Genomic DNA, 26,867 nt, shown 5'->3' on the forward strand with positions numbered 1-26,867 from the left:
GGTGACCACACTCCTTTCTTTTGTCTTACATGACTTTATTTGCAAAACTGCAATAAAAGTTATTAAATTATCGGCTCACTTTCTCCAAAACAGTGTTTCACACAGACGGCTATTGTTCCCGTCAAGTAGAAAACCATGTGTCACTGGGTTTATCTACTCAGACCAAGAGGAAACAAAGACTATTGTTTGTCAGCAGATCTGAGCTGCTCTGCCCTGATGCTGTCAGCTCTGTGGTTATCAGCTGGTAAACAGTGAAATAATACGCTGCACATAAAGAGAAACTCACCTGCTCATCTCGTAAAGGAAGCGGTCGGGTTTGGCCATTCGATCGAGCTCATGTTTATGCTCCTCGAGGAGATCCACATCGCTCTTCTCTGGGACAAACTTCAGCAACTAAAGGACAAGGAAAAGACTTTTCATTATATCGAATACTCAGACACCTCTGCTTTTTGTCGTCAGTGAACATGCCTTAATCTCTGCTTCCACTGTCTCTCGCTCCAAGGCGCATGACGTTTGCCGCTCACTTCTTAACTACTTGTGATTTAAACTGACGTGCATTAATGAAAGCACAGCTGTTTTATGTTTGCATGAAAGCCGTACCTGCTCCAGCATGTCTTTGGGAAGGTCCTCCTGTTCGTCCATGGTTAGGATGGCTCTCTTAATCTCATCATTTGAAAGCTTCAGTCTGCAGTGCACAACAGATAGAATATAATAACATCTTGCTGTGTCTGGGTTTTTTTTGTTTTTTTTGTTGTTTTTTTAAAAAAAAATCCTGAACTGAACTTACCGTGAGAGCAGGATGTTACAGTTTTGAGCTCGACGGCCATCAATCACTGACAGCTCCTTGACTTTTTTGGAGCCCAGCGTGTCGTCTTCCGCCTCTTTCTGTTAGCACAGTGATTAAGAGGTTAGAAAGCATGAAGCTCACATTTTGTTTCAGTTACAGTCACAGACAAACGCATAACAATTAGGACTGGATGACACATGTGCCAGCATCCCGAAGGAGAGCTTAAAACACATTTGAAAGGAGAGAGAGTGGCTGTGGAATTCACGAGAACACACAAACACGACAAGACAGCTGACGCCAAATATATGAACAAAGAGTGACTGTAGAAACTACTGCACTGTAAGTGCACTCACCTGTTTGCTGTTATTGATCATTAAGAAGTCCTAAAATGCAGGCAAGAAGCAGGGAAGATGTAAGCACTCATTAGAATAAGTAAAGCAGTTACGTGATTGCAGCCCATAAGAACAAATGAATCATTCAGCACTTCAATGACAATGGATCAGCAATGACGTGAGCATAGTAAGACATACTGTAAGTGGCTGTTCAGATTATCACTACATGCTTGTTCTTCACATGCTGTGCACATAACTAATCATTAAACTGATCAGGCTGATGCTGAGTATCTAAAATGCACATATTTGTTTTGTTTTTTTTAATGTGTGTGGATTCAACATGCGTTAGATCACATTTTATATACTGGGCTGTCTGCAGTTTCATCTTTAAAAAGACATGCCCTTCTAATCCAGAAACTACCGATTATGAATTTCTAGAAACTACATCAGTTGCAAACTGAAAGAAAAAAGGAACAGCTGATTGTGAGCAGCGCACTCATGCATTTTCAATCACATATGGCAGAATGATCTAAACCATTAGGAAAAAAAAGAAAAAACGTTCCATTCGAAATGTGAGGAGTTTAAAATCATTCAAGCATGAAAGTCTGGAATCTAATTAACTGCCAAGTGTATCTCAAAATATCTCCTTTCTCCTGTTTTTATTGATCTGACCTCTTCCCCATGACCAAACTGTGCTTAGGAAAGAAAAGTTGTACAACAGTAAAAAAAAAAAAAAAAAATTTAGTAAAAAAAAATCCAAGGAACTGAACAGCAGCCAAGTCTAAATCCCAAAAAAACTGCAAGAAAACTGAACCCTCTGCCCACCCCAAACCCACATATCTACCCTTGGCCTTATCTAATGATAGACAACATAGCAACATGTGGTGAGACTGAAAGGTGAACTACATCATTCTCAGTACCTGCTGCCTCTGATAGGCTGAGAAGGTTTTTTCAATGTCATCTAAATCCAGCACTTTGAAAACCTTGGCATCATCCACCTCCATCCAGACCGTACCCTCCAGCTTATTCTGAGAGGAAAACAAGACATCTTATATGTCAAATTTTAACAAAGAGCAGGAATATCTGGAGGCCTCCTGTGCCTCTGCTCTTCATACCTCAGCTAACTTGGACCAGTTGAAGGACTTGAGAGGGTTGGATGGCTGAGGAATGTTCTTCTTCTTCAGCGATGATCCCAGGGGCGCTCCTGGTGGTGGAGGGATACCTCCAATGGGCGGGAGCCCAGGGGGAGGTGGAGGGCCACCTGGCGGAGGCGGTGGGGGTGGCGGAGGAGGCATCATACCACCAGGAGGTGGTGGAGGAGGTGGGGCTATTCCTGCAAAGCCTGGTTGAGGCACCGGGCCGCCAGGGGGGCCGGGGGCAACAGGAGGGCCGCCAGGAACAACAGCTGCCTGCCTCTGCAGAGACACATGGGAACACAAGAGGGGTTCAATTCTCATGGAAAGACTATTGCTGCACATTCAATGGAATTGTAACTACAAAAAAAATTTTTATGCTTTTTTTCAACACAAACCATAGCACACTGATTCATAATTAAAACGATACCAGTCTAAAAGTCTAATTTTTGTTATCATAAAACATAAGGTTTTCCTAATTTCATGAGTTTCTTTCTCAAGTAAGGTAGATGTGTATTATTAGTTTCTTAAACCTACATTTGGCCTTCAACAACACAGTTTTTATGAGAGTTTTGTGCCATTTCAGTAGACTTGTAGTCACTATAGATAGGAAACAAGATTCCTGGTCTTGGGTGCTTTCTGAATTCTGATTATAGTCTAGCAGAAAAGGGGCACATTAGCTGAAATGGATTCTCAAAACCATCGGCTGTCATCTTCTTTTATCAGCATTCTATGTTGGCGCACTTGGACTTATGAAAATGCCAGCAAATAGAAAAACACTGCAAAAGCACACAAAATACAAAGGACATGTTTTTAGGGAGACAACAATGTGACATAAAAACTGTAGAAATGACAGGAAGCTCTGTTTTTTTTTTTCTTAACAGTTTTCATCGTTGTTGTGAGGAACAAAAAGATGCGGGTAATGTGCATTTTAATCGCATGACTCATGCATAGATAGGTGTTTGCTATTAGTCATTCAGTAGCTTGTCCCCTCGAGAGCTGTTCTGTCACATTGTTGTCACCCCGAAAACACTTTTGTTTTATAAGGTTTTTGTGAACATTTTCCATTTCTTTTATGTTTTACTCAATTTCCATTGTAATTTGTGGGCTTGCATGTGTTTGAACTCAGGGCCACAGTAACAGTATATATGAAATATATGAAAATAAACAGAAGTGTTCCCTTCAACCTGACCTTTAATCAGACAGAAGTTAAAAATGGTTAATTTTTTCATTTCTGCTTTTCATCTAGAAAAAAAAACAACAAAAAAAAACTTAAACTGCTTAATTTTGAGGTTTTAATAAATTTAGATCACATTGTGATATCTAAAGGACTACTCCTAACTTCTTAGATTAGGTCATATGATTATTCTGGACCGCCGCTGGCTGTCAGAGTCCATCATCCTACTCATTAAGGTTTTCATTTGAAGGTAATTGTAATTGCAAAGTACTTTAAAGGGAAACATACGGTGCTGAGCTCATGCAGTCGTGCGGTGAGTTCAGCCACTTGCTGTTTGACATTTTTCTGCTCGTTGCTCTCTTTTTCCAGCTTCTCTTTCATCTTGTTGAGAGTCTGCATCATGTCCTCTTTCTCCTGGGTCTTGGCGTCACATTCACGCTCCTTCTTCTCAAACTTCTGTTGCAGCTCATGGTGCTCTGTGATGGGGAAATTAAAGCAAGATTTTATTAAAACGTGATTTTCATTGGTAAGAAAATTGTCCCATTGCATTTATAATCGCACACACCTTTTCTCATTTTCTCTGCCTGCTCCTTCCACTGTTTGACCTCATTTTCATTGACCAGCCTGCAGAGAGAATGACACACGTAATTACTTACAGCGTCTCCGCGAACGACTTCACTGATTGTTTTTCTGAACATAAAAGGGAAGCTATTTTTGAACCAACGCTGTCAAACACATGGATTTCTACTTCAGCCCTGTTCTACATTATTCAATCCGTTCCATGTTTACGTGTCCGTCTGTGCAGAGGAAAATCGGTGCACTCACATCCGGACAACATTCTTCACGTTAAAATTCTCCAGTGGTGTGACGTCAGGGTCATGACCTTTATCATTCTGCAAGACCATCTGCTGGACGATGCGGTCCAATAGCAGCCAGTACTGTACAGTGTTTCCACTTCTCTTGTCTGGACACAGAAAGAAAGAGAGCAAAGAAAGCAAATTTCCCATTACTCATGTTTCTTCCATTCAGTGTTATCGGAGAAAATACTGATTACACTTGGATCCACAGTGGTTAGATAGCCTAAAGGAGGCAAAATAATTAAAGGCTACAACAAGATGACAAATGTATTTCTTACTGATTGGTGAAATTTCATCAGTCATATGGGGACAAGATGTTAACTGGTGCCTTATAAACTCACAGTGCACAACATGCGGTACTGCTGTTATACTTTACTGTGGAAATTAAAAGTGCACTGCATCAAATTTAATATATAATCGTTTTATTTTTCCTTCCTAAGTTTGCAGATTATTGCTAACACTGGGGTGAAACCACATCACTGGTTGCGGCTCACTCCCATTTTCATTTCTTCAAAAAAAATGCCTGAAAAACACAGAATAGAGGAGTGAGAGTTAAAGCAAAAAGCCTCGCGCAGTCGTGTCTTTAGTGGCTCTTTCACTTCAAATCCATTGAAAGTGAGAGGTAGGGAAAATAGTTACGGAACTAAATATTAGCGTCTGAATGAATACAGCTTTAGTTTGGCTGGGAATGTGCTAATCCACCTTCTGGACTGACTAATCAGGACAAAGTCAACATTCTTATTATATAATATTTATCAAGCCTGTTTGTCCAGTCACAAACAACTAAACTTACGTGGCATGAGCAGACAGTGATGCAGGACAGACATAAAGTGCGGATATGCATCAGTGTGGCTCATCTTCTTCCGGATGAGATCAAAAACTTGCGTGGCACTTTTGGTGTCTACATGTACCTGGATAAGAAGCATAAAAAAACCCCAAATGAATAAACATTTGTTCCTCACATGATGAGTAAGGGAGAGATGTTTCTTTTCCTTACCGACTCAAAACGTTTTGACACAGCCAGCTCATCATCGTTCCGCAGCATCTCAAAGTAGTCTAAATGCCTGAAAGTGTCACAGAGAATTAAGTGATGAACTCACACACTTACAGCTTAGAAAGATCAGAGTATTAATGTTGACACGCATTAGTTGGAAAGACTTTGAAATCTACTGTGTTGTTGTTGTTGGGGGTAGAGTTCCAGGATAATGTGTAGAGTTTAAAGCCGAGGTTTTGACTCACAGTATGTGTGCTTGTGTACTTCTTTAGCTGTTCGACTGATCTGTAAATGTTTACAGACACCACTTTGGAAGAGATTATGTTTTAAAGTGAAGTTGCACCTCACCTGTCTAACGTGGCGTTTTCATGAGAATGTAGCTTATCGATCACAGGTTGGATCCCCAGCATAAGAAATTCATATCGGAGGTGAATACGGAATTCCAAACTAGTCTAAAACGGGGGGGAAAACAGCAGTAAGATACTGATGCAAGCAGTGCTTTAAAGAGCCTCTTGAATAAGTGACTCCTGTGTGAAAAGATGCATGAAAACAGTATATATTACCTCTTCAGCTCCTTGACTCAGCACAGCATTAATAAAGGACATGATGGCTGTTTTCAAGCTGACCTCATCTCTGTACCGCCCCGTACTCCGGTCCAGATCATTTACAAGTGTCTGAGAGATGAAAATCCATTACAGATGATTAATACTTTCAAGCAATGTTGCTTTTAAATTGCTTTACGCCTCCCACCCACCTGGAAGCGTGTCCTCTCGCAGGCGAAACGCTGGTAATGCAGCATTGACTCCAGGATTTTTTTGTGCCCGCCAGGCACCAGACATACAGCACCCATGATCTCCAAGACTGCCACCTTTGTCTTAATGTTTTCTGTGGCCAGGCTCTGGGCGATGATGTTGATGCTCTCGGAGTGAGCGAGGACGTGGGCGCGGCCCTGCGAGTTGTTCATCAGAGCTTTGATGCAGCCGATGAGAGACGTGTGGATCTGTGATTCTGTGGTGTCATAGTCCATGCTTTTCAGGAAGTTCAGGATACACGTCAGGCCATCCAGATCAATAAATCGAGTCACAAACCTGAACAGAGACGTCATTGCGGTTAAGGAAATACTAACTATACCATAGAAGTATAGTGCATCGATAATACCCAAGTTTTTGGGTTAAAACTGCAGTGAATGTTCCTTGTGTCCTTGTGTATTCTTGCAGTACAATGAATTCATATTCAGTAAGTGTTGAAAATGAGAGGGTCTCCTTTAATGTTCTTTTATATCAATGAAAAACCTTTATGGGTGTTCAATTTTTAAAGGGTGCATTTCCATACGAGTATGAGGAGCTGAAAAGAGCGACAGATGCAGCGATGGAGGTTAATAACAGGAGATATGATGACAGGTGACATTTAAAAAGGGGGGGGGGCTGAGTTTAGATACATAAACTATCTGGGCACATGAAAAAGAAAAATATCAACAGTTATCAGCTTGCACGCTACAGACCTCCAGTTTATTTACTGCGTCTTGGTAGTGTGCAACATCAGATACTTACCTGATAGTCATGTAGCCTTAAAACTGAGGCTCTATACCACAAGCTGTTATAATTTAATGTGTTCATTTGTTTTTCATCCCTAGGATCTGCCATAGTTTTTAATGTGGATGTGAGTGTATTTATTTGCTGTTCTAAACTTTTTGGTCACCTCATAGGTTGGGTTCTCAGAGCCGTCTTCAAGTTCTCTATAGTTTTGTTCCTCTCCTCCTCATCCTCTTTCTCCAGAGCGAGGAGCGTCTTTCTCTGTTCAGCAAAAGATTGAACATCATAAAGATCTGAGGCCAAAATAAAGTTAATTTTCTTAATGATAAACAGGTCACAAAAAAACAAAACAAATGTCAATAAGGAAAAAAAAAAGTGTAAAAATCTGGTCGTGATATTTCAGCACCACAAACGTGCAAAATGTTTAAAAGTCATCATATCTCATCACTACATAAAAGAAAAGACCATTTAGTAAATTAAAAAAAAAAAGACATCTCGCTCATGTTACTACTTACAGCTGCCATTGAATTGAGCTGATCAATGTAATATTCTGGCCAGCTAGTTGCACTTTTGTTTTCTTCTTGTTCCTGAAAAACAGAAAAATGAAATACATTTCACTGTCATTAAAGTAGACAAGAAAATTTAAATGAAGGAAAACATGAGGCATTAGCTCATAAATATTAACTGGGTATGATTTTCATTTTTCAAAGTTACATAAGAATGTGGTTTGGAAGGACATATTTCACATGAGAAGAAAAGTTATTTGGATCATGTCACATGTTCGAATACCCTGAAGTCTAACTTCAAAGCAAATTATTTTTTTCCCCCTCTTTCCGTCACTTTTCAGATTGATTGGCTTTGAAAGACACGATGCACACAAACACAGACAAATGGACAGGGAACAGACGGACTGGAGCTTAAATAGCCACCAGCCAAAAACGAATCGAGAGCTCAAAGTAGGGCGACACAGATATTCAAGCTATTTTATCCTCCAGAGCTTCACTAAGTTTCAGGAGGTGGTGAAAAATGCCAAAACACGAGTGCACAGCTGCTTGAGAAAATCGTGAGATTAGCAAATGCATGTTTAAACCGTGGATTAAGGACATGGCCTGACTTATGGTGAGATTAATCTTGCTCACGGGCACGTTTGCATTGCAAGTTTAAAGGAGGGGGAGGGAAACAAAAAACAAAAAACTTGCTAGGCACTTCTGAGATGATTTCATATTTGACTTAAAAAGACTACTAAAGCACTGAGGTTAAAGTGACTTGAAGCTAACCTTGGCATGTACATAAAAGCTTTCTTGGCTTTCAGTTTAACTCATGCTCCATTAGGCACAAGTGAACTGTGACCATCAGAAACTAATTGGGCGTCAGTTAATAAAGCGAGCCTGTAGAGATTTGGCCGCTCTTGGTCGAAACTGTGGGCCTTGGCTGGTCTGCAAGGTTTGTGCTGTGACAGGAAGGACTGATCCTGCTGTTCCACTCAAGACCAGTGCCAGCTTGACCAGATGGGTCCTGGAAAATGTCCAGTCAGTTTGAAGAGGCGAAGGAGACGCAGAGGTGGGACCACTTTTACATTTTAAAGAGTTACTCCTTTAACTTCTAAGTCAGCGGTCTTCAAAATATAAAATACCCACAGTTTATTTAGAGTTATGATGACAGGCTAGGAGTGTATTTTGAGGGGTTTGTTTTTTTTCACATTTGAAAAAAATAAAGGTCAGAGACACATTACGAAATCTTAAACTGTGCATTTAATAGTTAGCCCGTTTCAGAACTCAAGAAGTTAGAAGTTAAACTTTTCTTTTTTCCTCACGTTAAAATCTGAAACCCAACAAAAAAAATCTTTGCTGACAACCAGATCAGTAAATCATCTTCTTGGCAGATGATGTAGCCTTGAAGAAAATGGACAAAAGACAAGAGACAGGAAGCAGATTGATTCTCTACAGCATGATTTCATCAGCTCAGGTGTCTGGCCAAACTAAACAGCTAAAGCTTTGAATGACTTATCTCCTCCACATCCAGCTTGACTTCTGAAGCCAAGAAGCAACTGGTGGAAAAAGAGCACCCTCATCACTTGGGCTTTGAGTGCCCCGATAATGACCCATCTTCCTCCTTATCACCCCCTCACTCACCCACCCGCTGCTCACATACAAAAGAAGCACCTGTGGAAGTGAAGCCTTCCTGTTTGCTTTGGACAACTAAGTGCTTCCTCTTTTCTCTGCATGCGCACGCACGCACGCACGCACGCACGCACGCACGCACGCACGCACACACACACACCCTTCCTCTCTGAATCTCTGATGGTGAGTTTTTATCTGAGTTGGAGCCAAAGTTTGCTGCAGAGTCAGCAATATTGATGTCTGTTCTGTCTCTCCTCCCTCACCCTTATTCTGTAGGTCCACACTGCATTTAAAAAAGGGTTGACTCACCTAAATCCTCCCCCAACTTCCCTTTAACACAAAAGAAGTAAAGCAACGATTCTGAGGTTTATTTTTAAGGTGCACTGTGATGCTACTGAAATAAGGCCACTAACTGGGGCACAGTAGATGCAGGAGCATGCAGCACTCTCCATCACTTGCCTTGTTGTGACTGACTAGTTGATGCTGTCTGCAGCTAAAGTAAGCCATAAGTGTACCTATACTTAAAGTATGTGTCCAGCGAAAGAGGAAAATTTGACGTGACTCCTCGAGCTTCTCGTCATATCCAATAACTTAACTGTGCTGGAAACGTACCATTTCTGCAAAGAAATTATCCATCAACATGAATACACACTTTTGGCTCAAACACAAATCTTTACAAGGAGTAATTTGACATTTTGGGAAACGCACCTATTCAATTCATTGCCAAGAGCTACATTTGTTTCATGCATATTTAAACTCTCTGGGCTGGCTAAAGCAAAAGCATTTACATTCAGGAAGAAAACTGACATTTCAAACAATGGTGATTTTTTTTTTTTGCTCTGCTGTTCTGGCCTAATAACATCTATGCCTTTCTGCAGCTGTTTTATCTGGGGATTTATATAGTGCACACACACGAACACACACACACACACACACACACACACAATCTAAATATCCAATCCATCTGGCTAAATCCCAGTACTCCTCACCATCCAGTTTGTTACCAGATGTAGGAAAAGATTAATAAATCTGCATGGTCCGTCTGCATACTAGTCAGGACAGGATATCCTACACCCTCATACCTTTGGCCTTGAAACACTGCTGTAAAAATGTGTGGGCACATTAAGAGGTAGCTGAACTTGCACTGAGCTAAACCAGAACAGGCGTCTGCATTTTCCTGCATACTGAGGATGAGTTGTTATTATGTGGAGAAACAGCTGACGTTCCTTTTATCCGGAAGGCCATAATGAAACACGACACTGTCACAGAGTAGTAGAGTATATGTTGTGTCTACATGAATGCTTTGATGGGATAGGTGTGTTACCTAAAAGAGAATTAAAAAAAAATTTTAATCAAAAATATGCCAAGTTTTCTTCATTTTTGAATCAGGCAGGAAGAGAAGAAGAGAAAAACCACGCTGTGTGGGAGGAAATGCGCTGTCAAAATTTAAAGGGAAAAAAATAGGACCTTTGAAATCTTCAGAACTTCATCATTTCTGACAGTACCTTCCCTGTTAGTGGATTATCTCATGTAGGAGGCCAGATTTAGCTTTCGCTTTACTCCCTCTACGCACTATTTTTATATGCACCTCATGTAGCATGCGCTCAAGGAAGTTATTCACAAAGGAGCTCTTTTTAAGTAGAAAAGATTTACTTTGTAGCGAGGGAGAAAGTGACTGTAACTCAAGATGTATAACAGAACAGGGGATTAATGCTGGGATATTACAAGCACTTTGTGGAATGGGAATGATGTGCTTTGTTTGAAATGTTTAGCTATCTGTTTGACTGATAATGGCTTGCATAAGCAATACATTAATTGGCACAGTAGGCAGATGCAATGAAAATGAGCCCAAGTTTTGATCCTAATAAAGTCTGAAATGTAAGTTACTTATTTCTTAAAGCAAAATATTGCAGATACCAGAACTACTTCAGTACTGTGGGGAAGGCATAGTTCCGAAGCCTCTACATTACAGGAATGGTTTGATAATTTAGATGAGAACACTGCAGACTAACCGGTTTCTGGCAGAAGCCTTAAATATACTGCACTGGCGTAGTATCAAACTTCCCTCATGTTATTTAGCCACTTCCCTCTTTTGTGAGAGATTAAAACCAGTACAGACGTACGTCAACTTTAACTGCTAGTTTCCATTAACACACCCTTTCAGCTACCCTTTATATTTTAATTATCTGTCAAGTTGAATTCCTAAGGAGGCACACTATTAAATTAGCAAAAGGTGGTTCACAATGCTGTCCTGAATATTACTGTAAGCAGTGACATATTCACTACATCAAAATAAAATGGTCTGCAGTAAGCATAGGGATCCAGCGATAAAAGACTCAGAAAACACACAGCTCAAGGGATCAACAAATCAATGAGGGAGGAGATTACATAAAATTGGCTACTGGGATATTTGTAGCCCCTCCCCCCCAAAAAAAGGCAGACAGCAGCGAGTCTATGAAGGCTGATACGGTGTAATGTGCTATGCAGCCAACAGAGATCTGTTTACCTTCTTTTTGCTGCAGTAGATTTGCCATTTCTTCTCTGCAGGCAGTGCGAACATGGCTTCCCTGTGTTTCTCTGTAAGATCAAGCTCATCCTGCAAAATGAAGATGAAAAAGAAGAAAAAGGTTAAGAAATGTTGGTGCTGAGTCACAGTAACAAATCGCTGAACGTTAGATTATGAAACCCGTATTGATAACTCGAGTCATAAAATATCGAGCATCTTTCTCAAAACCATCATCCTGCAAATTTACAAACAACTGACATCAAACCAAACAAAACATAAGTGAAGAGCAGCTCTGTTAGCCGTTTTTAGCTCAATCTCTTCATAGTATCACTGGATGGTCTCATCATATATTCAGTGCGATTTTGAAACAAATCAGATGTCTTCCCGGCTTTAGATGTGTGAGTAATGGGGAAAAGATAAGGTGTGGTTTGCCTGCTCAACATGTGGTAACAAACATCTGGAAACAACATGTGTCACAACGCATAAAAGACATTTCACAGAGGCGCGTAAAGGGTGCTTTTGGGAAGCGTTTGACTAAATACCAGGAAAAAAAACTGACTGAGACATTATCAGCAAGATCTGTAACTTATCTGAGGGATTTATGGGCTTTTTGTGCTGAACTGTAGCTGAATGGCAGTGGAAGTTATAGAGAAATAGAGATTATGTTAACGCAGTTTACCCAACAGAATAATTGCAAAATATTTTAATGACAACTAGTCATCATGGGACGTGCCTTTGGGGGTTTCATTTGCTAAAAAAAATGTAGGCCTGGTGAATCAATATGTGCAATGATCAAGTCCCTATTGACATCCTCAGTAAAAGGGCCACGTGTGTTTGGGGAAATGACTCAATTACTCCCTAAATCATAAAAAGCATGTACGGTATGTGTTTTATGTTGGGTATGAACGCATGATAGGAAAAGTAGCTTCACCTGACTGTCTGAGTAAATTTCAAATTCAAAGGTCGAGTTTAACTGATCGTAACAGAGCAGATGTTCATAATCTGTTTCCCCAACATGAGTCTTTTTTTCCCCCCAGCAAACCCATTCTGATTATACAAGCACATGGTGGCTCATACTGGGTGAAAAGAAAAGCACGTGGCTGTTTTCTTCTAGTAAACAGAGCAACTGAAAGCCTCTTTGTCGTTACACTCAACGTACTCAATTATGTCTTCATAAAGAGTGGTAGACAAAAACAAGCAATTAGCAGATGGAGGAGGCCGAGGCATTAAGAGCTCCTGAATAAGGCCTATTGATGTGCAAAAATGTCATGCTTAGATTACTGTGGCAACCATGAGAGAGGAAACGGGGCCAGAAGAGAGAGCGAGAGGAGGGCACGACAAATTAGAAGTGACAATAAGACAGGGAAAAAAGGCAGTCTGGCCCTGTTATTCACAAGTTAGTGTAAGTTTAAACTGGGAGGAAGTGGCAGTTTATTTGGGAATGCCTTAAAATGTAACAGACAGGGTAAACAATGTAGTAAGAATATATTTTAGAGCCAATTTAAAACATCCACTTAAGTCAGTTTGGAAAATATTTCAAGTATTTCATTGTAAATTGTCTTGATTTGTATGATAGGGTGGTTTTTAAAGGTCATAATTATCCCAAGGTGGCCCAGTGATACAGTGCTAAGTACTGGCCTTTTATTTTAAAGAAGCGCTGGAATTCAAACTTGCTAGAAACCTTTATTTTTAATACTTTCATGACAATAAAAGTTCCAGTAAGTAATCCTGAATAAGACACATCAGGATTACCTACTGATTTCTGTAAGTGTTTAGATGTGCAAAAAACAAAAAACTAAATGGAACAGTGTCTTACCACCAACTCGGCGAACATGCTATCCAGCTCATCATTTCCCGGCATGGGCAGTGATGGCTCCATGGACTGCAGAGCAAAGTCATCCCGCAGTTTGTAGGTGATCTCTGGATGGTCTCTGTTGTTAAAACAACAGAAGATGGCGGAGAAGCCACTGCGACCGCCGCCACCACCGCTACCCCCACCACGCTTCCGAGGAGGCATGGCGATCCAATGTCTAACTGGTCAGGCAGGGAGGGGGGGAGGCTCCTTTAGGACCTCTTTACAGCCTCCTCCACCTCAGAGTTTGGCCTCCGTCAGAGAGCACTGTAGACACAAAGAGGGGACAGTGAGTCTTGACCAAATTAGAGTGACGTATTGACCACATTAGTTAAACTGTCCATCCATCCATTCTCTTCCACTTATCCTTATCCTATCCCAGCTATCATTGGACAGATCGCCAATCTGACGCAGGGATAACACAGAGAGGCAAACAACCATTTCCACTCACATTCAATTCAATTTTTTGTGGGCAATTTAGAATCACCAATTAACCTGACCCAACTAACTGCATAAAAGTGGCTTACTGTTTTTGGACTGAAGGAGGAAGCCAGAGTACCCAGTTAGAGTGCATGCCACAGAGAAAGATCTTGGCCAGATGGTGGAGTCAAACTCAGTATAGCTTAGGAAACCCAGGACCGTCTTACTGTGAGGCAACAGAGCTAGCCACCACCCCACTGTGCTGCATAGTTAAACTGGCTTTTCAAAAAGAATAAAACACAATTAAGACAATTTGAAAAGTGCTAAAAACAAAGACTGATAATTTCTGTTCTCTTCAATTAAACCACAGCAAGCTTCCAGCCACAATTGTACTGTACTACAACATGAACCTCTGATTCTGCTAATGTTTAATGAGGTAGGGTCAATCATTTTTGAAAGGCAAGTACAATGTCCTCTGCCCCCAAAAGACTCGGTTATATCATTTACTCAATAGAGCCCTGCAATGAGAGTGTGACACTTGAAAGGGGAGGAGATAATTTGACTGGATTAGCAAATTCAGGTCTTCTCGTGTCCAATTCCTCCTATTCAGGATTGGCTTTTCTCTGAAGATCTAACGAGTAGTAATTAGAAGGGAGTGTTTACAATGACCGTGGCGAGCAGTGTGTGATACCTTCTGGTCTTTAGAGACTGGTTTGGTCAGTGAGGGGGGGAAAGCTAAAGCAGGCCTTTTAGTAATCCCTGAGCTGCTGTACAAATCAGTCTGCATACTGACCTAATGATGGGGGAGATTTAAAACATTTAGAGACTATGTCAAACTGGAATATACAACGCTTCAATCTTCCTGATGATCCAGTCACGTGACTCTACTTTCTGGCTGCTGCAGTACAAGCTACACATTTGGTTTGGTCTGTAGCAGCTGTAAGTTTCCACAGTAACGTAGGAAATGTGCACAATCCTACTCAACTATCTGCCCTGCCTGTCTATCACAGATAAAAATACACAGAGTTCAGCTGTCCCAAACGAGCAGCATTGCTGACGACCGTCTCAGCATATCAATGAAAGTTTTACAAGAGGAAGATTATTAAAATAAATAAATAAATAAATAAATAAATACAAATCTGGGATCATTTAAGTAACCCCTCCCCCCAAATACCAGATACAGTATATTTTAGGTTGCTGTTTGGCTACTTTGGTTCTGACAAAAATATCCAACTGACAGATTTATTGTCCAAATTTTAATAATCATGACAAGATAAAACCTGATGACATTGGAAATTCCCCAACACTTCCTCAAGTGCCATTGTGATGTTAAAACTCTGGCTCTGAGGGACAATCTGTAACAGCTAAACTTTCAAAGTTTAAATCTTTAGTCTTGTTTAACCTCCTAGGACCTGGTGTCCACATATGTGGACATCACATTTGGGGTTGCCTGGACCAAAATACTTTGCTCTACAAAAGCCTGATATCGACTTACGAGGACATTATACTGACACTGTTCAATCAAAATTTCAAACAAATGTCTTCATATGTGGATCTCATTTTTCTCAGGAGTAAAAATCAGGTAAAAACAGAAAAATAATAAAAATTTAAAAAATAAAAATAAAATCAGGTAATTCTTTGTTTTTAACATTCATCAGGTCCCAGTCAGCCCCAATATCAAAGAGAAATTAAAAATGCATGCCATGAAAGAGTTCGGGTCTTAGGAGGTTAAGACCAGAGCCCTTCAGTCATCTCACTCAGACTGTACTTTGACCTGTGACCAGACTGAACTGTGCTTGAAACATTTGCCTCTCTGCTTTCAGCCAAGGGTGACAGATGCTAAGGTTGTTGCTAAAGCCTCAAAGTAAAACATAAGGTAAGATTTTAAAAGAAAAACAAACATCAAAACTCACTAGGAAACCCCCCCCAAAAAAACCAGAACAACCTGGAACACATGTACAAGTATAATAATCATGTTAAACGTGACAAAGAGAGAAGAAAGTTGCAGAGTGTGCTCGCTAACCCAATGGTTTATCTTCAACAAGGAAATCAAGTGCACAAGGGACATATCTGCTGTCTGGGAAATAAAAAAAGAGATGTCCAGATATCCGCAAGTATGCTGTCGTCAGCATACCACAAAAATATCTCTACACTGTCCCTACACTGTGGTGTGAGGCTCAGCATCATAAACCACAGAGGTTGTGCTGAACTGCAGAAATGTCTGGACGTCTTGTCGTGGTGACCAATAGCCCAGCAGATTATAACCCTGTTCACTTGACCTTTTCCAGTGATTTCCTATAAGTCAAATGCTCCACACAGACTGAATGCATCAAGTTCAGTGTGAAGCATTTTTAAATTTAGTCTGGTCAGGTCACATCCTTAGCGGTAATCGAAGATTGTGGGTCGCTATTCTCAGCGAGCCGAGGAAACAAACTAGTTATTTCTTCCAAAGGAGAAAGTGAGGGCATTTCCTATAGCAATGTCTTTGGTCAACCTAAATAGGGCCCGATAGCATCACTGTCCCATTTTTGGCACTTTTGGTTCATATGGGTTTCCTCTATCCAGCAGCTGTATTTTTATTTTATTTTATTTTTTTTAAATTATGGATGTCAGCAACTTTTTCCAACCACCAGAAAAATTTGTCGCCTTCTATCATTTTTATTCTTAAGCACCAAATAACTTCTTTAAGATGTGCCGATTCTAACAACAACAAAAGGAGCAAACCTCTAAAAGAGATATAATTAACACAAGTAGTAACATAAGATATAATTTAACTTTTAAACAAATTGGTTTTTAAAATTTTGTCTCAAGGCAGACTGCGTTTATAACGAACTGCTACTCTGACAAATCCGAAGCACTAGATACTTGTCCACATCACTGCTTTTTGCTCTTGAAAGCCAACAGAATACAATTAACTGGACAAACTGTCAAACAATACTAGTCATAACATGTATTCCACTTTAACAATAATCACTCTTTTCTAAAGAAAAAAAAGAAAGAAAGCAAACGTACCGAAATATACAACAGAGTGAATGAAAAGCATACAGTACCACTAGAAATACACGGTGCCTGAGGCCAAATGGCCACACGTGGGATAAAGTACACAGCAGCTCTCTTTTATTAACACACTGAATAGTATATTTATTTTGACACATCCTTGACTTTTCTAAATTGACTACTGGAGGCCTCGGCAGCAGCTGCTTGGCTTCACACTCACCATCTATTCTAGCATGAAGGGAAGAAGCCTTTCAAAGGCTTCTTTGACCATATTAGTACACAAAGCTGCCCATTTTTTTCCATTAGCTAAACTATGTTTAAACTTGTGAGCCAGAGTGGGACAAAGCTGGTCCCCCATCCAGCTACAGTAGCCAGAGGATATGCCACGACTCACTCATCCGAAGAAGGTCACCGGGAGTGTTTGAACATGGAGACCATCTGATGTCTGTGAAGACTTTGTGCTGGAATTGTTTACCCTCTGAGACCTGATTGCGCTCACATTAGTCCCCGGAGGCTGTCTGTCAGACGGTCAAGGTGTCGAACCTAACAGAGGCTTGTTGCAACAGGACAACATTCCTCTCATAGCCAGGTGAGTCTTGTGACCCTGAACAACACCCACACTACAACACGTTCCACTGTCACCTGCTCTAACTGAGAGGGAGCAACAGATTATCTTTAATTACAGGTCACATACAGCCTAGCCAGCTGAACTGATCTTAACTGTCCAAGAAGTAACAGCCAAATTAGTGGTCATATCCAGTAATTATCCATGTAGTAGTATGTCTGAAATGTTAAGAGTCTGAAAGTTGATGGTGGTGCCATGTAGCAGTCCCATTGTTCATATGATCAAGAAGAATGCTATTCATCCTGAAATAAATCAAGTCCTGGACTTTAACAGAGAAACATGCCTTTTGTAGGCAGATGCATACAGATTAACCCAGATTCTTCTGTACTCCTTCATTCATACACATCCAATAACTAGACCCGCCCACCCATTTCCTAACAAACACTTCTCTCTTTGTGTGAAGGAGATTTCGGTCTGTGGATAGTCTCGTTGTTTTCTTGACCATGTGGTTTGGCGGGTGACCTGGCATGAGTCCAAACTGTAAAAACAATCCCAGTGTTTGCGAAGTGAGTGTGAGCCCGCCCATGGTGCCTGCCCAAGACCTCTCCATTAAAACCTGCACAACTGTCAGGTCCACTGGAGAAAAGGCAGAAGTAAGAAGAGCATCTTAAGCTAAACACAAAGAGGCTCACGTTACTAAACATGTGCAGGGAAAACTAAAGAATATAAGGATGACCTGACACTTCATCCAGCTGTCACATCTTTCTTTGTTGATTTTGTTCCGTCAGTTTATTAACCTCTTTAGGATTCTCTGCCGTTAACCGTAAAAGGCTCAGTGTACCAGATTTTCCTGATGCTACATGAGTGACAGGTACAGAAGTCGATCCAAAATTAATTGTTATAAATCAGTAGCCTTGTTTAATTTTCACACAATAAGAGGTCAACTTTAAGATGATGCTAATAACCCAGATTGTGCTTGACTTGGAGAAGGAATTCAACCTTGGAACGAGAACACAGTGGACAGCAGTGTATTGAAAACAGATGTGTGAAATACCTTCTTCTGCAACAGCTGGCATCTCTCAGGAGTTTCTAGCTTTGAGATGTAGTTTTAATTTTTTGATTTCTACAGTGAATAATATTGACCTAAATCACAGGCTGCATTCATGCTGAAAGAGATGAGAATCTCTCCTGTGTTTCTTTAGTAAGGCCAAGGAAACCTTGAACAACATATGTATTAAGACTCTACTCAGAATCAATACACAGAATATATTTGGCAGCACTGTACACCGTCTACCTTGATTTGGTTGAGGAGATTTGGCAACAGGATAACAATATGTAATATAATTATAATCTACCTTTGTCCTTCAGAGAAACATTGAATCTCTCCTTGCATCAGGGACATCCATCTAACAGTGTTCTTGAACTCCTTACAGCGTGTACAGGGTGTTAATAAAAATAGTATTTCTCCTAGAAAAATGGCATCAGTATAATGCTGTTCTTACACAATGTCTTTCCACTAACCCACAAACATCTGTTGCATCAACATCTAAAGAGCCCAAATAATTTCATCAGATGTTTGTGGAAAAAAAAAAAGAAAAAATGGCACAGCTGGTAGAAGCACGGTTGGCTATACAGGGTATAGCTGTAGCAGTGTTATGGGCGGAGCAGAAAGGTATTTGGTGCACAGAAGTTTAATCTTCTTTACCGATTTAGGATTTGGGATGGATCAGACTTACGATTTGATGATCATCTTGTCGAAGTATTTTCAACGCAAAGCAACTCCAGGTCATGGACCCAGCTATAAGATGCTGCTGCACACAGCAACATTTCTTTTGAAAACTATATCTGCTCCACTGATACTGGAGGCACAGTTCATGGTTTGCCAAGTGCACTCTCTGCAATATGCTTAACTAAAAGCCCAAGGATTATTGTGCCCTGCACTGACAAAAATATTTTGGATTTGTATGGACAGCTGCAAATGAAGCTGAGGACATAGAATAAGGTTGGAGGAAGTCATTTTGCCAAAAAACAACCTTAGCCCAGAGCTGCTGAGCTAGAAACCAGCAATCAAACCAGTATTTCAACAGTTTGCCTAACTTGTGCAAATGAAAAATGATTCAACATCAGAGGCACATTTGGTCACAGTCACAACATTAACAGCATTAAGAGTGGCATTAATAACATTTTGTAATGTAGCTTTAGTGTGTGTGTTGCTAAGGCTTTTCTCCTAGCAAGAAGGAAATGTTAAATGGTGTGCGACTAATTTTCCCTGGTTTAGATGTGGTACAAATGGCATAGTGGTATCTTGCACAGTTGGATACCATACATAGCTATCATTGTGCCAATTACTTAATAGCACCCTGAGCACACAATGAGTAAACAGATGATAACTTGGACACTTATCAGAAAAAAACTAGGCCGTGAGAGAAATGTTGACTGGCAGGTTTAATGGAGATTAAAATCAATCGGTCCCCATTGGCTGCCAGTCAATGGAGAGCCATCAGAAAGTCGGTATCAAAGCTGCAGTGTTAAAGCAGCAGAGCTATTCTGCTCTGATGTGTTTGTGCTCATATGCATTTAAATTACACGACTGCATGTCGAGATATGACAAAGGCATTGCCTCTGGAGCATTAATGTCACATGGCTGAGGGAGCAGTGCTGAAGTGGCTCTCAGATTACAGGATTAACATAGAGAGACGCAAAGCGAAGAGAAAGGGATAACACAGAGACAAAGGAAGCGATTCTTCCATCGGGTGATACACTTTACAGTCATTTTACAGGGCTGTGGGTTATAAAAGCTCTTGTAGCACTTTGAAGTAGTGAAAGTTAATGTTTCAAAGTTAGTCAGGGCTGTGACCATAAGGATTGTAATCCGACTCTATTGTTGCCATAGTTTTTTCCTGTTTTATGATGACGTGCTTAAGTGCATAAATAAAACAGTTTAAAAAAAAAATCTGTCAGTGGACTCTTTAAGGCAAATTAGATCCATATTAATACTATAACCCTGGATATAACAACTAATGGTAAACAATACAAGTAAATGCTATTCTGTACTCCGAGACCCTGCTGTAACTGCTTGGGGTAAAACAAAAAACAAAACAAAACTCCAGCAAATTCGATTACCTATGTTACATAAAGGTAATCTAATTGTTTTGTTTGTTTGTTTTCAGTACACAGGCTCATGATCTTCACACACTTCTGGAGACAGTACTCTAGTCATAGTCTATGATGCATCTGAAGCCACAACTGCTTTCAAAAACAGAAAGAGAAAGATATATACACTCACGTTGAGGCTGACTAACATAAAGTGTGAACAATAAACTCTGTAAGTGAATATTTGATTAGAAGACTGTGATAACCTGACCTGTTTTGTCTAGCATTATTTTATGAACAAAGCGTTGTGCACACCCAGTGATGATAAGCAGCTGTTTATCACCAAATTATTCTGTGGTCTTGGAAAGATTCAAATCACTGGTGAATCTAACATGTGGTACCCTCTAGTTCTACAAGCTTGTATTCCTTTATAGAAGCTCCAACAGGGAAACTGACTGGATGCTCACCAAACCATATTTTGACACTTTAATAGTTGCAAAAACTATAATAATATTAACCAAATAGGCTTTAGTATCAGTTTATTACTGTTACAAATATACATATATTCCAAGCTCTTCCACAGCTCTTAAAAAAAATTCCTGTGATTCTTACATGTATGAGCACAAAGCAAAAAGTATACTTTGAGAAACTGGGAGTGTGCAGATAATGCTGGGAGGACAGAGATTAAAAAGCAGGTTAAAAGGCTACTGCACTTTCCACCAGCAAGGTTGCCAAACTTGTTCTGCAGACAGAGTCTTCAACCCCCCACTCTTAAGATCTTAGCATTTTTGAACAGGTCAGGCTTTCATGGAGGTTAGACTCGGGGCAAAGATGGAAAATACTTGAACATGCGACAGTATGCCAGAGTTTCATTGCTGTCATCTCGAATTCTATTTATCGACTACATTCAAGATAAAAGGAAAAAGAACAGCGCAGTTTAAAAATAGCATATAAAACAAGCCGCTCATTACACCCACTTCATGCCCCTATTAATGCACCACTGTGATTTGTATCCAAAGTATTGCATGTAATAAATCAAAGCAATGCACTAAGGTGGGATTACACCGTGTCTTATCACTGACATCATTATAAACACATTATATATATATATATATTTAAAAGAAAAGTGTGAGTTAACAGCTTTCAGTCGTAAATTGTTATTTTAAATGTTGGTGACAGCTCAGAAGTTGGAAATTACAGCATTCCCAGAAATGATTTTATTGTGAAAAGAACTGATTGGCCAATGGATGAAGGAGTACTTTAGCTCTTTTGTATGTAGACATGCAGAGGTCGAGAGCTTGAGAATCATTAAACTGGAGGATCAATATGCCCTCAATTATGAGCAGCAAGGGCAGACAATCAGTGCCATCTCTGAAACAGTTCCCACGTGTGCATCAGTATCACAAACAACTGCATCACTGTAAATAAGCAGTGAGATCGAAGAGAGAACAGCAAGTAATAAACAACTGGTGAGTACAAATATAAATCCCCCAGTCTGAAAGACAGCTAGCGGTGCCTTATAAGGACCGCTAGCTGTCATCGTGATCTTTCTGTGTACTGCAAAAGAAAGATTCATGTGTGCCACAACTAGGCACAGTCCAACACCAATCACATATTTATTCCTGAGTAATGAAATGTACAAACTCACAGATCATCAATAACAGGGTGGGGACTGCGCTGCAATATTTTCCAGGATACCCTGAGCTGAAGCAGTTTAAAAATCCCTACCTCTTCCTCAGTTGCCATGGCAACCAGAGCGGTGGGTGACCGGTGCAAGCTGGGTGGGAGGGTGATTTAATGTAAGCCCTTTCCAGTGCACATTACCCTCCTTTTTAATCTGTTCTGGATGCTTATAAGGGAGAAAATAGGATTGTCGCTCTAATTCAGCAGACATAAACAAATAACAAAACCATTACGGATTACAGGGTAAAAATCTAGCTTGCCATCACCCAGACGCACTGTAAAATCCACACAAAATTACAACTACTCTATTGTAATCCATGAGTCCATATAGTATTTATGTTATGTGTAGTGTGCAGAGAGAGAGAGAGAGAGAGGCTGCGGAAGTGAGACTGGAACCTGAGAAGGATGGTCAGTGGCAGGAAACGAGCGAGGAGAATCAGCGGACCCCTCTACGCTCAAGGTGACATTGCTTTCATTGACCTGATTATCTGCACTCCACTCCCATCATGGAAAAAGTATGCCATCCTCTCCCTCTCTCACTCACTTGATACTGATAATGGGCAGCAAACCAGGGAGAGAAGCTGGTGGGAGGTAGCACCCTGTAGCCACTGTGTCTGTGTGTGTGTGTTTGTGTGTGTAAGCACATATTTCTACCAGCACCTCACCCTATCTCCAGAGCAGCCTTGTCATTATGGGGCATTCCCCGCATACACAGGACAACTCTCCCACCATGAAATCAGCCGTGGGCCCCGGCAGGAGCGACCTGTCATCCTCCCCTTCCCCCTCGGTTACTACGGCAACACTGTTTTTCTGCACCAACACCTCTTAATTAGACAGACGTGACACATTCACCTACGTATTGGTGAGAGGAATCCAATCCAGCTTGTGTTCTGGGGAATGATAAAGCACACCAGCAGCCCCGACTCCCCTCACTCACACGCTGATAGCCTCCAACTATCTCCCGGTCACATGCAGTCCACACTCAAACATTTCAGCCAGCAGATAGCCGGCTCCGGCTCCTCGCTCCTTTTCCTTGCATTCATTTAATTATAGGGTAGAATTGGAAGATGCATTTTGCTTGTCTTACCCTGTCCAGGAGAGAGCTTCCCTCTGTTGTGCTCTTAGCATTCCCTTTATATCCTCAACTCACTGCAGTATCCAGCTTTCTGCACTGTCGACAGAAAAAACTATGCCTGTACACAGCATGCAGTGGAGCATTTCCTGCACAAGGTATGTAGTCCCACGCAGGTTCAAAGTCATCTGGATGAGGTTTAAGTGGCTAATAAGCACCTTCTCAGAGGCTGTCAAAGGAAAATCCCAGTTAGGTTGAGGATGTGTTTCTGCGATGGCTGCAGGGCAAACAAGGGATAAACTCGCCGTACATAGAACGAACTGCTGCTTGAGATCATGCACACAGCCAGCTGGCTGGCGAGTACTTCTTTCGTATTCTCTCCCTCCCTAGCCTCCTTCTCTCTGCCTTTCTCTGCAGAATGCCGTGGGGGCAGAGGGGAGAGGCACAGATGTTACTGGCTCCAGGCCACACCCCTTTTCAACACTCCTAGTCCTAATAGGATACAGGAGGGCCGTGGCCACCGCCCAGCTAGCTTCCCCACCCCCCCACCCCTACCGGCTGTGAACAACTTCTTGAAGGGTTTGCTTGAAGAGGGCTTGTTTGAAAAGCTGTAGGAAGAAAAGAAGGCTATGTGTGGTGGAAATGTGTGACGGGGAGAGAAGAAGGATGCTATTCACGTGTGCCAGGGATGCTGGAGGAATGAAGCAATGTCCAAACCAATGTCCAAACGAAAGAAAGCAGAAGAGCTGAACTGCTTCTCATCATTATTCTGAAGTCCTGTGTTTAATAAAACACCTTCAGAATATGCAACACTGCAGTCTCGAAACGGTGATAACATCCCAAAGAATTTTAATCTAAACAATGTCAGACACTCCCACATGATTTACTGCACATGTATCATGAGTGCATCTCAGCTAATTACTGCTTAACAAAATCCAGCATCCATAAACATTCCTGAATTGCAACACTGTGACTTTTTATTTTCCAGACACCAAAGTAATAAAATTGCATATGGAATTTTCTGAGAATGACTTTCATGAAATTACAATCAATTGCACATACAGTCAGTGTGACAGGAACACAGTGTGACAGGAATTTACCTTCACTAACGTAAAAAAGTAATAGTCAGCCATCAGTGAAGTCAGAAAAATTTGAAGTCTTAATAGAAAACTCTATTACAAAGTGACTGACAAATTTCTTAAGTATTAAAAAAAGACTTTTGTGAAACATGTAGAACAGCATCATCTTGATTGTTTTGACATTTTAATTATGATTCTCCTCTGATACTGATGATCTCTGCTTGCAAAAAGAAGTCTGATTGCACAAATTTATATGATAAAATGACCGTACTGCTCACTTATGACGCAAAGAAACACTTATTCACTTATGAAATTTATGCTCCAAATCACTAGTTTCAAACTTTATGTAAATGAAATTCCATTTAGAACAACAGACAATAAACCTACGTATGTGCTAGGGTGTGGCTCCCTACTGATTGACACCACTACCGTATGGGTGTGTAGTGTTCTCGATTACTCACTACGATCCAACCTGTGCTTGTGACATCTGGTTTTAACAAAAACAAGATGGCTTCAGCCAAATTGCGCAACTCGAGGCTTCAGAATGGTAGTCCACAAACCGAATCACAGTGACCACGTCTATTTTTATACACAGTCTTTGGATCAAAGACATAAAATGATCTCAGATAAAATAACACTGCTTTTTTTTCCTCCCCGCATAAGGGACACTCACTCTAAGCTTTGTTTAAATAGAATCAAATGTTCCAAACCAACAGCAATAAGCATATGATGTCGCAATATGAAAATTTACTGTGGCGTGTTGATTCACCTCTGACGTAATGTTTGAAAACATGTCATCTGTACTAATGACCATTTTGTCCATCTGTTTTCTTCAATGGTGAAGGTAACAAAATCAGACATGTTCTCATAAGAGAAAATTATCTACCTGATTTAGACACCCGGTTCCATGCAGGTGTAGACAAATTAAGTGTCATCAGTCAGTAACATCTATCCATTCATCCATTTATTTTCTTCTTATCCAATTCAGGGTCACAGGGTGCTTGAGCCTATCCTAGTTCTCACATTCACACCTAAAGCCAGTTTAGATTTGTCAATGAATCCGATCGCATGCATGTCTCCACAATGTGGAAGGAAGCTAGAGTACTTTGGGAGAACCCACACAAGCACACGGAGAACATGCAAACTCTACACAGAAAGAACCCACCAAACAGTGGAATCAAGGCAACCACCACACCAGCACGCTCTCCCCTACTTATTAACTTTTGTTCGTTACAAAACAAAAAACAAAACAGGTGAGTGAAGCATTACCAAGGCGTTTCATGAGAGTGAAATCTCTCAGTGCTTTTGTTGTATATTATGTTATTCAACACCATTTTGAATCTCCATAAGTAGAAATATGGCAGAAACACAGGAGTATTATATGCTCTGTAAGTGAAACTATAACCGAGACTATGAATTTACTCTGCTTGCCAAGAAAACTGATTCTAAACACACCCCTGCCAAAAGGAAGTCGCACATCAAACCTAAAAGCAACATTTAAACCTTGACAGCTGCAAGCAAGCTTTAAAAATGTTGCCCGTCTTCGTCAGAGTTTAGTAATGTCACTTTCCCTGATTTCAGGGTTTTCAAAAGTTCAGCTTTCCAGCAGCTGCCTTTCCGTCTCATCTGGACATGCCAGCATGTAAAGCCGTCTGCAGCTTTTAGATCTCTGATCCAGTCACATGTTACGGCTAGATGATAGAAAACTTTATCTTTTGAAGCCCTTCAACTTTCTCACTGCGGACTTTATAGTTCCACGTCTGAGTTTGCATTGTTGATCCACATAGCTGGGCTTGTGTGAAACAGTTTATCTCTACAGGGCTGGGGTAACAGACATCAGTGGCAGGCCGCGCCGGTGCAGTCATGAATGGATAACAGTGGAAGCTGTACAGTGCTGGGTAGCTGCCTCTGAAAAGAATGTCGTGCAGCTGGAACAACAGACAGGTCCGGTTCCCATGGACGGCTCCTGTTCTGATGGGATGGATCTGCTGTGTCGATAAAAAGCCAGGACCAATGTTTTGTTGACCTCGTGTGCACCACGTGTAACGGCCAATGTTTGGTGTACTGAGGATGGCAATGTTTTTAGTAACATTCGGTATTACTCTCCTGCATTTCTGTTAAACTAGAATCTATGAAGAAAGACCGTGTAGCTTTCTTTCATGTGTAGCATTTTTATGAACTCCTCTTTAAAAAGGAAATACGGAAAAGTTTATAAAATAAAGATTTTTATGTCCTACCATCCTTACTTCTACCTGCAATCTGAACATTTAGGATAATGAGACAACAATAGAATAATGTGGATGAGGAGAGTCTGGAAAAATGAGCTTAAACTATCATGGATAAAACGGTGTGTCACTAACAAGTAGTTTTTCTCTTTGGTAGACTGCTCATCTTGCAGCATGTGCATGCTTGAATGACAATCTATGACAATTATCAGGAACAGCCATCCTCTGGCAGCAACTCCACTGAACCTTTCTGTTAATCATTAATCATTTAAGCACAGAGTTAAACTTTACCCTGTTTTATGACTTCCAACAAACAAAAGTACATATTATGGCTACTATATATATATATAGATATTCAAGCTGCTGAAGCTTGAATATCAATGTGCAACACATCAGCTGTGAAACAAGAAACCTGATTGGCTGCAGAAAAGTACAGCTGTGAT

General features: G+C 40.7%; 1 protein-coding gene across 3 annotated transcripts in view; it reads right to left on the reverse strand.

Annotated features, from left to right (window-relative positions):
* daam1b (dishevelled associated activator of morphogenesis 1b) overlaps nucleotides 1-26,867 on the reverse strand; it is a 41,991-nt gene that overhangs the window by 4,309 nt on the left and 10,815 nt on the right. Inside the window, exons 1-19 of one of the 3 annotated variants that reach the window (XM_005734390.1) lie at nucleotides 23,136-23,541; nucleotides 13,255-13,557; nucleotides 11,439-11,528; nucleotides 7,328-7,399; nucleotides 6,979-7,073; nucleotides 6,035-6,368; nucleotides 5,844-5,954; nucleotides 5,629-5,732; nucleotides 5,284-5,350; nucleotides 5,080-5,197; nucleotides 4,255-4,393; nucleotides 3,995-4,053; nucleotides 3,718-3,905; nucleotides 2,235-2,534; nucleotides 2,040-2,147; nucleotides 1,141-1,170; nucleotides 788-885; nucleotides 601-685; nucleotides 287-393 (exon numbers count right to left, since the gene is read on the reverse strand). In XM_005734390.1, coding sequence (XP_005734447.1) covers nucleotides 287-393; nucleotides 601-685; nucleotides 788-885; nucleotides 1,141-1,170; nucleotides 2,040-2,147; nucleotides 2,235-2,534; nucleotides 3,718-3,905; nucleotides 3,995-4,053; nucleotides 4,255-4,393; nucleotides 5,080-5,197; nucleotides 5,284-5,350; nucleotides 5,629-5,732; nucleotides 5,844-5,954; nucleotides 6,035-6,368; nucleotides 6,979-7,073; nucleotides 7,328-7,399; nucleotides 11,439-11,528; nucleotides 13,255-13,455 — 2,306 coding nt within the window. In that variant the 5' untranslated portion in view covers nucleotides 13,456-13,557; nucleotides 23,136-23,541. Of the gene's footprint in view, nucleotides 1-286; nucleotides 394-600; nucleotides 686-787; nucleotides 886-1,140; nucleotides 1,171-2,039; nucleotides 2,148-2,234; nucleotides 2,535-3,717; nucleotides 3,906-3,994; nucleotides 4,054-4,254; nucleotides 4,394-5,079; nucleotides 5,198-5,283; nucleotides 5,351-5,628; nucleotides 5,733-5,843; nucleotides 5,955-6,034; nucleotides 6,369-6,978; nucleotides 7,074-7,327; nucleotides 7,400-11,438; nucleotides 11,529-13,254; nucleotides 13,558-23,135; nucleotides 23,542-26,867 lie in introns of those variants that run through there. The other 2 variants (XM_005734389.1, XM_005734391.1) reach the window with 2 other exon arrangements.

The sequence above is a fragment of the Pundamilia nyererei genome, unplaced genomic scaffold, assembly GCF_000239375.1.
Source record: "Pundamilia nyererei isolate P.nyererei 1_Seehausen unplaced genomic scaffold, PunNye1.0 scaffold00058, whole genome shotgun sequence".
Lineage (NCBI taxonomy): Eukaryota > Metazoa > Chordata > Actinopteri > Cichliformes > Cichlidae > Pundamilia > Pundamilia nyererei.